The sequence below is a fragment of the Blennius ocellaris genome, assembly GCF_963422515.1.
Source record: "Blennius ocellaris genome assembly, chromosome: 8".
NCBI classification, from domain to species: Eukaryota; Metazoa; Chordata; class Actinopteri; order Blenniiformes; family Blenniidae; genus Blennius; species Blennius ocellaris.
The window spans coordinates 30,060,084-30,076,344 of NC_137657.1; the positions used below are offsets into that span (position 1 = coordinate 30,060,084).

Sequence of the window (16,261 nt, forward strand, 5' to 3'; positions counted from 1 at the left end):
AGGAACTGCAGGAACAACAGGAACTGCAGGAACAACAGGAACAACAGGAACTGCAGGAACAACAGGAACAACAGGAACTGCAGGAACAACAGGAACTGCAGGAACAACAGGAACAACAGGAACTGCAGGAACAACAGGAACAACAGGAACAGCAGGAACAACAGGAACTGCAGGAACAACAGGAACAACAGGAACTGCAGGAACTGCAGGAACTGCAGGAACAACAGGAACAACAGGAACTGCAGGAACTGCAGGAACAACAGGAACAACAGGAACAACAGGAACAACAGGAACTGCAGGAACAACAGGAACTGCAGGAACAGCAGGAACAACAGGAACTGCAGGAACAACAGGAACAGCAGGAACAACAGGAACAGCAGGAACTGCAGGAACAGCAGGAACAACAGGAACTGCAGGAACAACAGGAACTGCAGGAACAACAGGAACTGCAGGAACAACAGGAACAACAGGAACTGCAGGAACAGCAGGAACAACAGGAACAACAGGAACTGCAGGAACAGCAGGAACAACAGGAACTGCAGGAACAGCAGGAACTGCAGGAACAACAGGAACTGCAGGAACTGCAGGAACAACAGGAACAGCAGGAACAACAGGAACTGCAGGAACAACAGGAACTGCAGGAACAACAGGAACTGCAGGAACAACAGGAACTGCAGGAACAACAGGAACTGCAGGAACAACAGGAACTGCAGGAACAACAGGAACAACAGGAACTGCAGGAACAACAGGAACAACAGGAACTGCAGGAACAACAGGAACTGCAGGAACAACAGGAACAACAGGAACTGCAGGAACAACAGGAACAACAGGAACAGCAGGAACAACAGGAACTGCAGGAACAACAGGAACAACAGGAACTGCAGGAACTGCAGGAACAACAGGAACAACAGGAACTGCAGGAACTGCAGGAACAACAGGAACAACAGGAACAACAGGAACAACAGGAACTGCAGGAACAGCATGTCAACAACCCAGTGCTGTGAAAAAAGTGACCACCAGCCCAAATATGGGACCCCCCACTGGGAAGAGTCCCGGTCCTCCTGATTAGCCCCTCCAGGCCTGGAGGAGGAGGAGAGCCTGGAGGAAGAGAAGAGCCTGGAGGAGGAGGAGGAGAAGAGCCTGGAGGAGGAGAAGAGCCTGGAGGAGGAGGAGGAGGAGGAGGAGGAGGAGGCGGAGCAGAAGAGCCTGGAGGAGGAGGAGGAGGAGGAGGAGAGCCTGGAGGAGGAGGAGGAGGAGGAGAGCTTGGAGGAGGAGGAGGAGGAGGAGGAGGAGGAGGAGGAGGAGGAGCAGGAGGAGCAGGAGCAGAGTGTTTAGTGCCAGTGATCAATATTGTGAGTGATTGATAGATCAGCCCCCAGAATGAGTTTAACATGATGAGAATGTTCCTCCTCTTTCTTCTCTCTTATAATAATAATAATAATAATAATAACACTAGCAATAATAACAATAATAACAATAGTAATAACAACAACAACAATAATAATAATAATAATAACAATAATAATAATGCTGCATAGGTGTTATATAGTACTTTTCTCGACACTACACACTTTACATTCTATTATTCAGTCACTCCATACTGGGTGGTGCTGAACTACGTCTGTTGCTACTGCTGCTCTCACCTCCACCCTCTTTCTCTCTCTCTCTCTCTCACCTTCACCCTCTCTCTCTCTCTCTCTCTCTCTCTCTCTCTCACCTCCACCCTCTCTCTCTCTCTCTCTCTCACCTTCACCCTCTCTCTCTCTCTCTCTCTCTCTCTCTCACCTCCACCCTCTTTCTCTCTCTCTCTCTCACCTTCACCCTCTCTCTCTCTCTCTCTCTCACCTTCACCCTCTCTCTCTCTCTCTCTCTCTCTCACCCTGACCTCCACCAACCTCTCTCTCTCTCTCACCTCCACCCTCTTTCTCTCTCTCTCTCTCTCTCTCACCTCCACCCTCTCTCTCTCTCTCTCTGTCTCACCCTGACCTCCACCAACCTCTCTCTCTCTCTCTCTCTCTCTCACCTCCACCAACCTCTCTCTCTCTCTCTCTCTCTCTCTCTCACCTCCACCAACCTCTCTCTCTCTCTCTCTCTCTCTCTCTCTCTCTCTCACCTCCACCAACCTCTCTCTCTCTCTCTCTCTCTCTCTCTCTCTCTCTCTCTCTCACCTCCACCAACCTCTCTCTCTCTCTCTCTCTCACCCGTTGGTGTTTCAGCAGTGCAGCACCAACATCAGCCAGGAAAGTTGGAACAGCAGAACCAATTTTTTAACTTTCTTCTTGTTCTTATGGAGGATGAATCGCCTTCAGTCTGTTCTCCTTTGTTCTCTTCTAGTCTATGTTCTCTCTCCTTTGTTCTCTTCTAGTCTATGTTCTCTCTCCTTTGTTCTCTTCTAGTCTATGTTCTCTCTCCTTTGTTCTCTTCTAGTCTATGTTCTCTCTCCTTTGTTCTCTTCTAGTCTTATGTTCTCTCTCCTTTGTTCTCTTCTAGTCTATGTTCTCTCTCCTTTGTTCTCTTCTAGTCTATGTTCTCTCTCCTTTGTTCTCTTCTAGTCTATGTTCTCTCTCCTTTGTTCTCTTCTAGTCTTATGTTCTCTCTCCTTTGTTCTCTCCTACAGTCTATGGTCTCTCCCCTTTGTTCTCTTCTAGTCTATGTTCTCTCCTACAGTCTATGTTCTCTCCCCTTTGTTCTCTTCTAGTCTATGTTCTCTCTCCTTTGTTCTCTCCTACAGTCTATGTTCTCTCCTAGTCTATGTTCTCTCTCCTTTGTTCTCTCCTACAGTCTATGTTCTCTCCCCTTTGTTCTCTTCTAGTCTATGTTCTCTCCTACAGTCTATGTTCTCTCTCCTTTGTTCTCTTCTAGTCTATGCTCTCTCTCCTTGGTTCTCTCCTACAGTCTATGGTCTCTCCCCTTTGTTCTCTTCTAGTCTATGTTCTCTCCTACAGTCTATGTTCTCTCCCCTTTGTTCTCTTCTAGTCTATGTTCTCTCTCCTTTGTTCTCTCCTACAGTCTATGTTCTCTTCTAGTCTATGTTCTCTCCTAGTCTATGTTCTCTCTCCTTTGTTCTGTCCTACAGTCTATGCTCTCTCTCCTTTGTTCTCTCCTACAGTCTATGTTCTCTCCCCTTTGTTCTCTCCTACAGTCTATGTTCTCTCCCCTTTGTTCTCTCCTACAGTCTATGTTCTCTCTCCTTTGTTCTGTCCTACAGTCTATGTTCTCTCCCCTTTGTTCTCTCCTACAGTCTATGTTCTCTCCCCTTTGTTCTCTCCTACAGTCTATGCTCTCTCTCCTTTGTTCTCTCCTACAGTCTATGTTCTCTCCCCTTTGTTCTCTCCTACAGTCTACATTGGGTCATCCTGGTCCTGGAGGGCTGCAGTCCTGCAGGTTTTCAATGTTTCCTGCTCAAACACACCTGGTATCATGAGGTTCTGCAGGAAGCTGGACTAGGAGCCACTAGTTGCTGTGTTGATGTGAGGAGACACTGAAAACCTGCAGGGCTGCGGCCCTCCAGGACCAGGATTGACCACCCCTGGTCTATATTCTCTCCTAGTCTTCGTTTTCATGGTTTCTCCGTGTCATGGACTCAGCGTGTAATCAGATTACAAGAGATTGATTTTGTTTGAAGAATAAAAGTCAAATCAAATAAAGAAAAGTTCAGAATTCTGAGCTTTTATTCTGGAAGTGAGGGATGGAGAGTGTCTGTTGGAACCACACATTTGGTTCTGGATCTGGTTCTGCTGGGCCCACAGAAGAACCAAGCATCTGGTTCTCGATGTGGCTTCAGTCCTCATCACTGCCCAGTTCCAGAGGATCCAAGTCCAGGTCCTCCTCATCCAAGTCCAGGTCCTCCAGGTCCTGGAAGAGGGACTCGTCCACCTCCACGTTGTTTCCAGCTGCAACACAGAGAGAGACCTGAACCAGGTCCTGATCCTGACCTCTGGAGCCTGGACTCTGACTTCTGGAGCCTGACCTTCGACCTCTGGAACCTGGACTCTGACTTCTGGAGCCTGACCTTTGACCTCTGACTTCTGACCTCTGGACTCTGACTTCTGGAGCCTGGACTCTGACCTTTGACCTCTGACTTCTGGAGCCTGACTTTTGACCTCTGGACTCTGACTTCTGGAGCCTGGACTCTGACCTTTGACCTCTAACTTCTGGAGCCTGGACTCTGACCTTTGACCTCTGATTTCTGGAACCTGACTTTTGACCTCTGGACTCTGACTTCTGGAGCCTGGACTCTGACCTTTGACCTCTGACTTCTGGAGCCTGGACTCTGACCTTTGACCTCTAAATTCTGGAGCCTGACTTTTGACCTCTGGACTCTGACTTCTGGAGCCTGACTTCTGGAGCCTGACCTTCGACCTCTGGAGCCTGACTTCTGGAGCCTGACCTTCGACCTCTGGAGCCTGGACTCTGACCTTTGACCTCTGGACAGATCAAGTTTGACTGCAGAGTTTAGAGAACCGAACCCTGACAGAAGCCATGAGAGGTTGTGGTTTTACCTTCTTCCAAGAACTGGATGTCTGAAGTGTCCAGGTTGTGGTCTCGTTCGAACAGCTGTTTACCTGTTGACAAAAAAATGTCTGGATTATGTACATACCATAGGATGTACTGACGTACATACCAACCTACCAAATAAGGTACCGTACACACCATATGTCCCTTATGTCCATTTGTCCCTACCGACAGATGTACTGATGGACGCACCGCCTGACGTACCAACCGACCAATGTACGTACCAACCTACGTACCAACCGACCAATGTACGTACCAACCGACCAATGTACGTACCAACCTACGTACCAACCGACCAATGTACGTACCAACCTACGTACCAACCGACCAATGTACGTACCAACCGACCAATGTACGTACCAACCTACGTACCAACCGACCAATGTACGTACCAACCTACGTACCAACCGACCAATGTACGTACCAACCTACCAATGTACGTACCAACCTACGTACCAACCGACCAATGTACGTACCAACCTACCAATGTACGTACCAACCTACGTACCAACCGACCAATGTACGTACCAACCTACGTACCAACCGACCAATGTACGTACCAACCTACCAATGTACGTACCAACCTACGTACCAACCGACCAATGTACGTACCAACCTACGTACCAACCGACCAATGTACGTACCAACCTACCAATGTACGTACCAACCTACGTACCAACCGACCAATGTACGTACCAACCTACGTACCAACCGACCAATGTACGTACCAACCTACCAATGTACGTACCAACCTACGTACCAACCGACCAATGTACGTACCAACCTACGTACCAACCGACCAATGTACGTACCAACCTACGTACCAACCGACCAATGTACACAAGACTTAGGACCAACCAATTCACATACCACTAGACCAATGTACGTGCAACCGGCGTACCACCCGACAGACCAACCGACCAACGTACATACCGCCCTACGGAACAAGTGTTAGTAGCTGGTGAGTGTTGTTGAGTGAGAGAGCCTCTCCAGGTGCTGAGGCCCATCAGTGATGGGGATTTTCTATCAAAAAGAACAGGAGACGGACTGTAACTGGTCTGGTCCAGGAACCAGGAGGTGGACTGTAACTGGTCTGGTCCAGGAACCAGGAGACGGACTGTAACTGGTCTGGTCCAGGAACCAGGAGACGGACTGTAACTGGTCTGGTCCAGGAACCAGGAGGTGGACTGTAACTGGTCTGGTCCAGGAACCAGGAGACGGACTGTAACAGGTGCTGAGGCCCATCCCAGAGTGGAGCCTCTTGTCCTCCAGCCTGTTTGGAGGCGAGAGACGAGGAAGACCAACACGCTGCCGGTTGGTTTCCTCGTGGGAACACATCAATATGTCAACGCTGCCATAATTATCAAGTTCATTTCCAATGGGATGGACTTCTTGGGGGCCAGGCCTACAGTCTGTCCTGACAGATGGACGGACGGACCAACCCAGGGACAGACCAACGGAAGCACCGACAGAGGTATTGACCGACGTAGAGACTAGTGACCAGAGGACAGACAGACGTACAGGAAGACAGACGTACAGACAGACAGACGTACAGACAGATGGACGTACAGACAGACAGACGTACAGACAGATGGACGTACAGACAGACGGACGTATAGACAGACGGACGTACAGACAGATGGACGTACAGACAGATGGACGTACAGACAGATGGACGTACAGACAGATGGACGTACAGACAGACGGACGTACAGACAGATGGACGTACAGACAGACGGACGTACAGACAGATGGACGTATAGACAGACGGACGTACAGACAGATGGACGTACAGACAGACAGACGTACAGACAGACGGACGTACAGACAGACGGACGTACAGACAGAGACGTACAGACAGACGGACGTACAGACAGACAGACGTACAGACAGATGGACGTAGCTAGCGACGAACCGACCTGTCAGTCTGGTCTTTCCTCCCTGCTCCTCCTCCTTCTGTTTCTTCCTCCTCAGTTCAGCCATGTCCACATCAAATCCTGCTTTCCACGACAGGAAGTTCTCGATGGTCACCACCGTGCCCTGGAATAGAACCTGCCACCCAGAGACAGAGACGGCGGAGCAAGTTTAAAGAAAGAAATTCATAGAGCAACCAGTTCAGAGCGCTGGAGGAGCACACAAGGAAATAAAGCACCAGCGGGGAAGGGCTAACCGCTAACCCTTCCTACCATCCTGCCCCAGCCTCTTCCTGGCTAGCACCCGGTCGCTAGCACCCGGTCGCTGAGGCCCGGTGGCTGAGGCCCGGTGGCTGAGGCCCGGTGGCTAAGGCCCGGTGGCTAGCACCCGGTGGCTGAGGCCCGGTGGCTAGCACCCGGTGGCTGAGGCCCGGTGGCTAAGGCCCGGTCGCTAAGGCCCGGTGGCTAGCACCCGGTGGCTAAGGCCCGGTGGCTAGCACCCAGTGGCTAAGGCCCGGTGGCTAAGGCCCGGTCGCTAGCACCCGGTGGCTGAGGCCCGGTGGCTGAGGCCCGGTGGCTGAGGCCGGTGGCTGAGGCCCGGTGGCTGAGGCCCGGTGGCTAGCACCCGGTGGCTGAGGCCCGGTGGCTAAGGCCCGGTCGCTAGCACCCGGTGGCTGAGGCCCGGTGGCTGAGGCCCGGTCGCTAGCACCCGGTGGCTGAGGCCCGGTGGCTGAGGCCCGGTCCGTACACGTGTGCTCTGCTGTGGGTTAGGGGGCGTGGAACTGACACGGCAGGTCAGTGATGATTGTCCCTCCCTCACCTTCTCAGCCTCCTCAGCCTCTCTCTCTCTCCGTTCCTTCTCTTCCTCCTTCCTGGTCTTCATCAAGTCCACAATGTGATTCAGCTTCTCCTGAACAGCAGTGACCAGAGTGAAGATCATCACCATCCCCAGGTTCTCCTCAGCCTAGTGGGGGGGGGGGGGGGGGGGGGCAGAGAGACCAGAGAGAGACCCAGAGAGTGAGTGAGAGAGGTTGGCCCTCAGGGGGCCCTCAGGGGGCCCAGTGGCGAGGGGCAGCTCTCTGAGCATCAGCACACCTGCTGCTGCAGTAAGGTGAGTATTTCCTGCGTGTCCCCGTCCTCCAGGTTCTCCTGGGACAGGATGTCCCACAGCGGCGCCTCGTCAGGATACGTGTCCACATAGGTGAACTTTAGCGTCGTCTCCACGGCTGCACACACAACACACAGCTGTGGTTAGCCAGCTAGCTAGCCTCATGGTCGTCATCACCATCATCATCACCATCACCATCATCACCACCATCATCACCATCATCATCACCATCACCATCACCACCATCATCACCATCATCATCATCATCTTCATCATCTTACTCTCTCCATCCTGGCCGGCGTCAGACGTCACAGTGATGGTGAAGCAGGACGGGTCCTCAGAGAGAACTGCAAACACACACACACACACACACATTGGTTGATTTGACCCTCAGGGTCCGAGGCCAAGCGGGGCCGGCCGAGACCAGCACCAGAGTCCAGGTGGACCGTGGACTACAGAGGGTGGACACAGACCCTCAGGCACATGGATGGACATATTTCCGTCATGACCTGTGGGCTCTGTGAACAGGGAGCATGTGGACATGTGGACATGTGGACATGTGGAAGGTCTTGAAGGTTCCAAAGGTGCTGACCTGTGAAGGAATCGGGGTAAATGGACTCCAGAGCTTCCAGCTCGTTCCTCTGCTCTTCTGCAAAGTCTGTCATGTTTCAGCCTCTGACGATCATCACCCTGTGGACAAACAGAGGACAACTGTGGAGCTAACAGGGGACAACTGTGGAGCTAACAGGGGACAACTGTGGACAAACAGAGGACAACTGTGGAGCTAACAGGGGACAACTGTGGAGCTAACAGAGGACAACTGTGGAGCTAACAGGGGACAGCTGTGGACAAGCAGAGGACAACTGTGGAGCTAACAGGGGACAACTGTGGAGCTAACAGGGGACAACTGTGGACAAGCAGAGGACAACTGTGGAGCTAACAGGGGACAACTTTGGACAAACAGGGGACAACTGTGGACAAACAGGGGACAACTGTGGAGCTAAAAGGATAAATGAAGCTAAAGGAGGATAAATGTGAAGCTAAAGGAGGATAAATGAAGCGAAAGGATGAAGATTGAAGCTAAAGGAGGCTAACTGTGACTGATGCTAACTGCTGTGGATGAACAATGCTATGCTAAACAGAGTCCTCGTGATACATAAAGAACTACAGACTAGCACACATTAGCAGTTTAAAATCTCCTGATTCCGAAGAATACATTGAATAAAGATGAGAAAACGTCATTTTACTTTGAACCTCGTGTGGAGCAGTGGATCGATCACATCTGTCTCAGACTGATTCACGAAGTGGATGAAACTACAAATAAATGATGTATGACACGAACTAAAGTTATCGATTATAGTCGTCTCAACACAATAAAGGACAGAATACTCATTTTATTCTGCTTCTTTTAAGAACCACCGCCACTTATCTGACATTGACTTGTTGGGTCTGCTGGCAGGGTCTTCTTCTTCTTCTTCTACTATGCTTCGTCTTCTTCTTCTTCTGGTTTATTGGCAGGTTGCAACCATGACGTATTCGCTGCATAGCGCCACCTACTGTACCGGAGTATGTAGCATGAGTTCCTCTATCCACCTTATTCCGCCCCGCCCACTTTTACTTCTGTCCCTCACTTCCTGTTTGAAACGCACTTCCGGTTACAGCGAAATCGCATTCATTTCTACGGAGAACTATTGGGAAGACTTGCGTCTAAAATATCACATAAGGTAAGTTATTTTGCGTCAAATGTGCTATGATCACGTACACCAACGAGTAAACGATGCATTGCTTGTGATGATAGTTTGAAAAGGACTTTGAGGTGTTTCTAGAGCCCGTTTGCCGGTCAGATGGCCTCCCTTCCTCTTCACTGAGGAGAGCAAAGAGCAACAATCAGTGTGGAAACACAATATTCCATACAGAGCTGACTTTATTACAGTCTACAGTCTAAATCAGTGTGTCCAGTGCTACATGCTGTCATTACAGGGCCGCAGTGTTTACAAGACGACAGGCTAACGCAGCCGGTCCAGCGATTCTTAAGCCGCGTCTTGTTTAGGATATTAAGGAATCTATTAAACAAACCCAGCGACCAAAACATTGACAAATCAAACAAATAATGTTTCAAATGTAGTAGTAAGTGTTTGTACGTAATATTCACACTCATCTAGTAGCCACTAGAAAGACACAGACAGCTGTTAAATCATTTGATAGTTGTGTTGTTTGAAAATATTTTAATGAATGCTCACTACCATCACCTCAGGCCCAGACATGAATGCTCACTACCATCACCTCAGGCCCAGACATGAATGCTCACTACCATCACCTCAGGCCCAGACATGAATGCTCACTACCATCACCTCAGGCCCAGACATGAATGCTCACTACCATCCCCTCAGGCCCAGACATGAATGCTCACTATCATCACCTCAGGCCCAGACATGAATGCTCACTACATCACCTCAGGCCCAGACATGAATGCTCACTATCATCACCTCAGGCCCAGACATGAATGCTCACTACATCACCTCAGGCCCAGACATGAATGCTCACTACATCACCTCAGGCCCGGACATGAATGCTCACTACCATCACCTCAGGCCCGGACATTTGATGATGATAATGTAGTCGTCTATTCTAAAACTGAGGACAGTAAAGCATGAATGTAAAAACTAAAGTACAGCTACTTTATCTCTTATTATACTTTCTGTTGCACCAATAGTCTGTTATATTTTATTTCAATTAGTCAAACTTTGTGTTTGTGACTCTGCTAATGACTTGTCTTCCACCGTGTGTCACAGAAACATGGAGAGGACGACATGAGAAGAGACGACATGAGAAGAGACGACATGAGAAGAGACGACATGAGAAGAGACGACATGAGAAGAGACGACATGAGAAGAGACGACATGAGAAGAGACGACATGAGAAGAGACGACATGAGAAGAGACGACATGAGAAGAGACGACATGAGAAGAGACGACATGAGAAGAGACGACATGAGAAGAGACGACATGAGAAGAGACGACATGAGAAGAGACCACATGAGAAGAGACGACATGAGAAGAGACGACATGAGAAGAGACGACATGAGAAGAGACGACATGAGAAGAGACGACATGAGAAGAGACGACATGCACTGAGGAGCTCAGGAGGAATATCTTTGGCTCACAATAGAGATATTTCTGAGCGGCTGGATGACATGAGAAGATGGCTGGAAATAGTATATGCCAACATTTTTAATTATTTTGTTTTGTTATTTTCATTTAAACGACAAGCAAAATAATTCACACTTTATATGAGAGGTTAATTCTTTTAATGTACAAATAAACAAAGCCTACATTGGCAACACCACTTGGAAACAGGTTTGTTTTTTTAATAATCTGTTCATGTACATTATGAGCTGCTGGAATTGTCTCCTGGGCAGCCAAGGCATGGAACTCCTCAGCTTCTCCTCCACAGCCATGTAATCTCGCTGACTTGTGACTGTGACACATGAAATCTCTCAGCAAGGTCGTCCTGCAGCAAATGTAGGCGGAGCTTCATCAGTGACATACAGATGTGATCACCAGCGTCCATCTGAAAGGAACTTTTGTCATCTTTTGTCAGCTGATCAGCCAAAAGACCAAAACCTTCCAAGGGCAAGGCAGTGTACAGCAGCTTCAGTGATCGGTATGGTGGTGGTCAGGAGGAGGTGAAATACTCTGCCTGCCATACTCTACCTGCCATACTCTGCCTGCCATACTCTGCCTGCCATACTCTGCCTGCCATACTCTACCTGCCATACTCTGCCTGCCATACTCTGCCTGCCATACTCTACCTGCCATACTCTACCTGCCATACTCTGCCTGCCATACTCTACCTGCCATACTCTACCTGCCATACTCTGCCTGCCATACTCTACCTGCCATACTCTGCCTGCCATACTCTACCTGCCATACTCTGCCTGCCAGGTTTGACCCACAGGTAAGGTTTGACCAACAGGTAAGGTTTGACCCACAGGTAAGGTTTGACCCACAGGTAAGGTAGAACATGTGGTTGTTTCATTCCAACACAACAGCAGAAAAGATTGGATCAATAAACCAAATGTATTTATTTGTGTTATTCTGAGAGGTCGAGTTAAGGTATGGTGACCAACACTCCGTACAGTCAGGAGGTAAGGCACTGATTCCTTACTGCCAACTGCCATAGAAGAAGGAGAAGAGGAGAGGAGAGGAGGAGGAGGAGGAGGGAAGAGGGGGGTGAGGAGGAGGGGAGAGGAGGAGAGGAGAGGAGGAGGAGGAGGGAAGAGGAGAGGAGGAGGAGAGGAGGATGAGGAGGGAAGAGGAGAGAGGAGAGGAGAGGAGGAGGATGAGGAGAGGAGGAGGAGGAGGGAAGAGGAGAGAGGAGAGGAGGATGAGGAGAGGAGGAGGAGAGGAGAGGATGAGGAGAGGAGGAGGAGGAGGGAAGAGGAGGAGGAGGAGGAGGAGGTGTTGGGCTCCCAGGAGAAGCAGTGAGTGCAGTGCAGTGTCTCCTCCTCACCAGCAGGGGGCGGAAGCGCTCCATACACACCGGAAGTCCAGCAGCAGGCTGCAGGTAACGGAGCGACACCGTAACGAAGTAACGTTTCATTTTCAGGAGCAGCGCCGCGAATAACGAGTGACGAGTGGTTAAACTCGTTCAACTCGTTCAACTCGTTAAAACTCGTTCAACTCGTTCAACTCGTTAAAACTCGTTCAACTCGTTAAAACTCGTCTTGTCTCCAGACGAACTCAGAACATTAGTTCATGATCAGCTGATCTGTGGTCGCTTTGTTTATACAGTTTAACTCTGTGTCCTCTGTCTTCACTCTGTGTCCCCTGTCTTCACTCTGTGTCCTCTGTCTTCACTCTATCTTCAATCTGTGTCCCCTGTCTTCACTCTGTGTCCTCTGTCTTCACTCTGTGTCCCCTGTCTTCACTCTGTGTCCTCTGTCTTCACTCTATCTTCAATCTGTGTCCTCTGTCTTCACTCTGTGTCCTCTGTCTTCACTCTGTGTCCTCTGTCTTCACTCTATCTTCAATCTGTGTCCCCTGTCTTCACTCTGTGTCCTCTGTCTTCACTCTGTGTCCTCTGTCTTCAGTCTGTGTCCTCTGTCTTCACTCTGTGTCCCCTGTCTTCACTCTATCTTCAATCTGTGTCCTCTGTCTTCACTCTGTGTCCTCTGTCTTCACTCTGTGTCCTCTGTCTTCACTCTATCTTCAATCTGTGTCCCCTGTCTTCACTCTGTGTCCTCTGTCTTCACTCTGTGTCCTCTGTCTTCACTCTATCTTCAATCTGTGTCCCCTGTCTTCACTCTGTGTCCTCTGTCTTCACTCTGTGTCCTCTGTCTTCAATCTGTGTCCTCTGTCTTCACTCTGTGTCCTCTGTCTTCACTCTGTGTCCCCTGTCTTCACTCTATCTTCAATCTGTGTCCTCTGTCTTCACTCTGTGTCCTCTGTCTTCACTCTGTGTCCCCTGTCTTCACTCTGTGTCCTCTGTCTTCACTCTATCTTCAATCTGTGTCCTCTGTCTTCACTCTGTGTCCCCTGTCTTCACTCTGTGTCCCCTGTCTTCACTCTGTGTCCCCCGTCTTCACTCTGTGTCCCCTGTCTTCACTCTGTGTCCTCTGTCTTCACTCTATCTTCAATCTGTGTCCTCTGTCTTCACTCTGTGTCCTCTGTCTTCACTCTATCTTCAATCTGTGTCCCCTGTCTTCACTCTGTGTCCTCTGTCTTCACTCTGTGTCCTCTGTCTTCAATCTGTGTCCTCCGTCTTCACTCTGTGTCCTCTGTCTTCACTCTGTGTCCTCTGTCTTCACTCTATCTTCAATCTGTGTCCTCTGTCTTCACTCTGTGTCCTCTGTCTTCACTCTGTGTCCTCTGTCTTCACTCTATCTTCAATCTGTGTCCCCTGTCTTCACTCTGTGTCCCCTGTCTTCACTCTGTGTCCTCTGTCTTCACTCTGTGTCCTCTGTCTTCACTCTATCTTCAATCTGTGTCCCCTGTCTTCACTCTGTGTCCTTGTCTTCACTCTGTGTCCTCTGTCTTCAATCTGTGTCCTCTGTCTTCACTCTGTGTCCCCTGTCTTCACTCTATCTTCAATCTGTGTCCTCTGTCTTCACTCTGTGTCCTCTGTCTTCACTCTGTGTCCCCTGTCTTCACTCTGTGTCCTCTGTCTTCACTCTATCTTCAATCTGTGTCCTCTGTCTTCACTCTGTGTCCCCTGTCTTCACTCTGTGTCCTCTGTCTTCACTCTATCTTCAATCTGTGTCCCCTGTCTTCACTCTGTGTCCCCTGTCTTCACTCTGTGTCCCCCGTCTTCACTCTGTGTCCCCCGTCTTCACTCTGTGTCCTCTGTCTTCACTCTATCTTCAATCTGTGTCCTCTGTCTTCACTCTGTGTCCTCTGTCTTCACTCTGTGTCCCCGTCTTCACTCTGTGTCCTCTGTCTTCACTCTGTGTCCTCTGTCTTCACTCTATCTTCACTCTGTGTCCTCCGTCTTCACTCTGTGTCCTCTGTCTTCACTCTATCTTCACTCTGTGTCCTCTGTCTTCACTCTGTGTCCTCTGTCTTCACTCTGTGTCCTCTGTCTTCACTCTATCTTCAATCTGTGTCCCCTGTCTTCACTCTGTGTCCTCTGTCTTCACTCTGTGTCCCCCGTCTTCACTCTGTGTCCTCTGTCTTCACTCTATCTTCAATCTGTGTCCTCCGTCTTCACTCTGTGTCCCCTGTCTTCACTCTGTGTCCTCTGTCTTCACTCTGTGTCCCCCGTCTTCACTCTGTGTCCTCTGTCTTCACTCTATCTTCAATCTGTGTCCTCTGTCTTCACTCTGTGTCCTCCGTCTTCACTCTGTGTCCCCTGTCTTCACTCTGTGTCCTCTGTCTTCACTCTATCTTCAATCTGTGTCCCCTGTCTTCACTCTGTGTCCTCTGTCTTCAATCTGTGTCCTCTGTCTTCACTCTGTGTCCTCTGTCTTCACTCTGTGTCCCCTGTCTTCACTCTGTCTTCACTCTGTGTCCTCTGTCTTCACTCTGTGTCCCCTGTCTTCACTCTGTGTCCTCTGTCTTCACTCTATCTTCAATCTGTGTCCTCTGTCTTCACTCTGTGTCCCCTGTCTTCACTCTGTGTCCCCTGTCTTCACTCTGTGTCCTCTGTCTTCACTCTATCTTCAATCTGTGTCCCCTGTCTTCACTCTGTGTCCCCTGTCTTCACTCTGTGTCCCCCGTCTTCACTCTGTGTCCCCTGTCTTCACTCTGTGTCCTCTGTCTTCACTCTATCTTCAATCTGTGTCCTCTGTCTTCACTCTGTGTCCCCTGTCTTCACTCTGTGTCCCCTGTCTTCACTCTGTGTCCCCGTCTTCACTCTGTGTCCTCTGTCTTCACTCTGTGTCCTCTGTCTTCACTCTATCTTCACTCTGTGTCCTCCGTCTTCACTCTGTGTCCCCTGTCTTCACTCTATCTTCAATCTGTGTCCTCCGTCTTCACTCTGTGTCCCCTGTCTTCACTCTATCTTCAATCTGTGTCCTCCGTCTTCACTCTGTGTCCCCTGTCTTCACTCTGTATCCTCTGTCTTCACTCTGTGTCCCCCGTCTTCACTCTGTGTCCTCTGTCTTCACTCTATCTTCAATCTGTGTCCTCTGTCTTCACTCTGTGTCCTCCGTCTTCACTCTGTGTCCCCTGTCTTCACTCTGTGTCCTCTGTCTTCACTCTATCTTCAATCTGTGTCCTCTGTCTTCACTCTGTGTCCCCTGTCTTCACTCTGTGTCCTCTGTCTTCACTCTGTGTCCCCCGTCTTCACTCTGTGTCCTCTGTCTTCACTCTATCTTCAATCTGTGTCCGACGTCTTCACTCTGTGTCCTCTGTCTTCACTCTATCTTCAATCTGTGTCCCCTGTCTTCAATCTGTGTCCGACGTCTTCACTCTGTGTCCTCTGTCTTCACTCTATCTTCAATCTGTGTCCCCTGTCTTCACTCTGTGTCCCCTGTCTTCACTCTGTGTCCTCTGTCTTCACACTGTGTCCCCTATCTTCACACTGTCCACCGTCTTCACTCCGTGTCCTCTGTCTTCACTCCGTGTCCACCGCCTTCACACTGTCCACCGTCTTCACACTGTCCACTGTCCTCACACTGTCCTCTGTGTTTTGTTTCAGCTCCCAGTCATTGGTGATTCACCAGTTAACACAGACACCAGGGAATCCACAACACCGGGGATCTCTTCAAACACGTAGCTGAATTATTAAGGTCCCAGACAGAAACCACTGACGGTCTGGGATTAACACTGACGGTCTGGGATTAACACTGACGGTCTGGGATTAACACTGACGGTCTGGGATTAACACTGACGGTCTGGGATTAACACTGACGGTCTGGGATTAACACTGCCGGTCTGGGGTTAACACTGACGGTCTGGGATTAACACTGACGGTCTGGGATTAACACTGACGGTCTGGGATTAACACTGCCGGTCTGGGGTTAACACTGACGGTCTGGGATTAACACTGACGGTCTGGGGTTAACACTGACGGTCTGGGGTTAACACTGACGGTCTGGAATTAACACTGACGGTCTGGGATTAACACTGACGGTCTGGGATTAACACTGACGGTCTGGGGTTAACACTGACGGTCTGGAATTAACACTGACGGTCTGGAATTAACACTGACGGTCTGGGATTAACACTGACGGTCTGGAATTAACACTGACGGTCTGGAATTAACACTGACGGTCTGGGATTAA

General features: G+C 49.8%; 2 protein-coding genes across 3 annotated transcripts in view; one reads left to right on the top strand and one right to left on the bottom strand.

Moving 5' to 3' along the window:
- Positions 1-3,648: 3,648 nt before the first annotated feature.
- On the bottom strand, positions 3,649-9,037 carry rwdd1 (RWD domain containing 1). 2 transcript variants are annotated; one of them, XM_080501594.1, is made up of 9 exons: positions 8,971-9,037; positions 8,784-8,850; positions 8,129-8,226; positions 7,818-7,883; positions 7,524-7,654; positions 7,249-7,392; positions 6,435-6,567; positions 4,503-4,565; positions 3,649-3,893 (listed from the first exon to the last, which is right to left on the bottom strand). In XM_080501594.1, exons 3-9 carry the CDS (start codon positions 8,199-8,201, stop codon positions 3,781-3,783), a joined length of 723 nt encoding a protein of 240 aa, XP_080357720.1. In that variant the 5' UTR covers positions 8,202-8,226; positions 8,784-8,850; positions 8,971-9,037; the 3' UTR covers positions 3,649-3,780. The 2 variants fall into 2 exon arrangements, with proteins under 2 accessions (XP_080357720.1, XP_080357719.1); XM_080501593.1 differs by having other exon boundaries at positions 8,784-9,028.
- Positions 9,038-11,653: 2,616 nt separating this feature from the next.
- Positions 11,654-16,261, top strand: part of tcaim (T cell activation inhibitor, mitochondrial) — a gene marked incomplete at its 5' end in the record, with an annotated part of 6,509 nt that continues 1,901 nt past the window's right edge. Inside the window, one exon of the mRNA XM_080500609.1 lies at positions 11,654-11,683. Within this exon, the coding sequence (XP_080356735.1) occupies positions 11,654-11,683 (30 nt within the window). The remainder of the gene's footprint in view (positions 11,684-16,261) is intronic.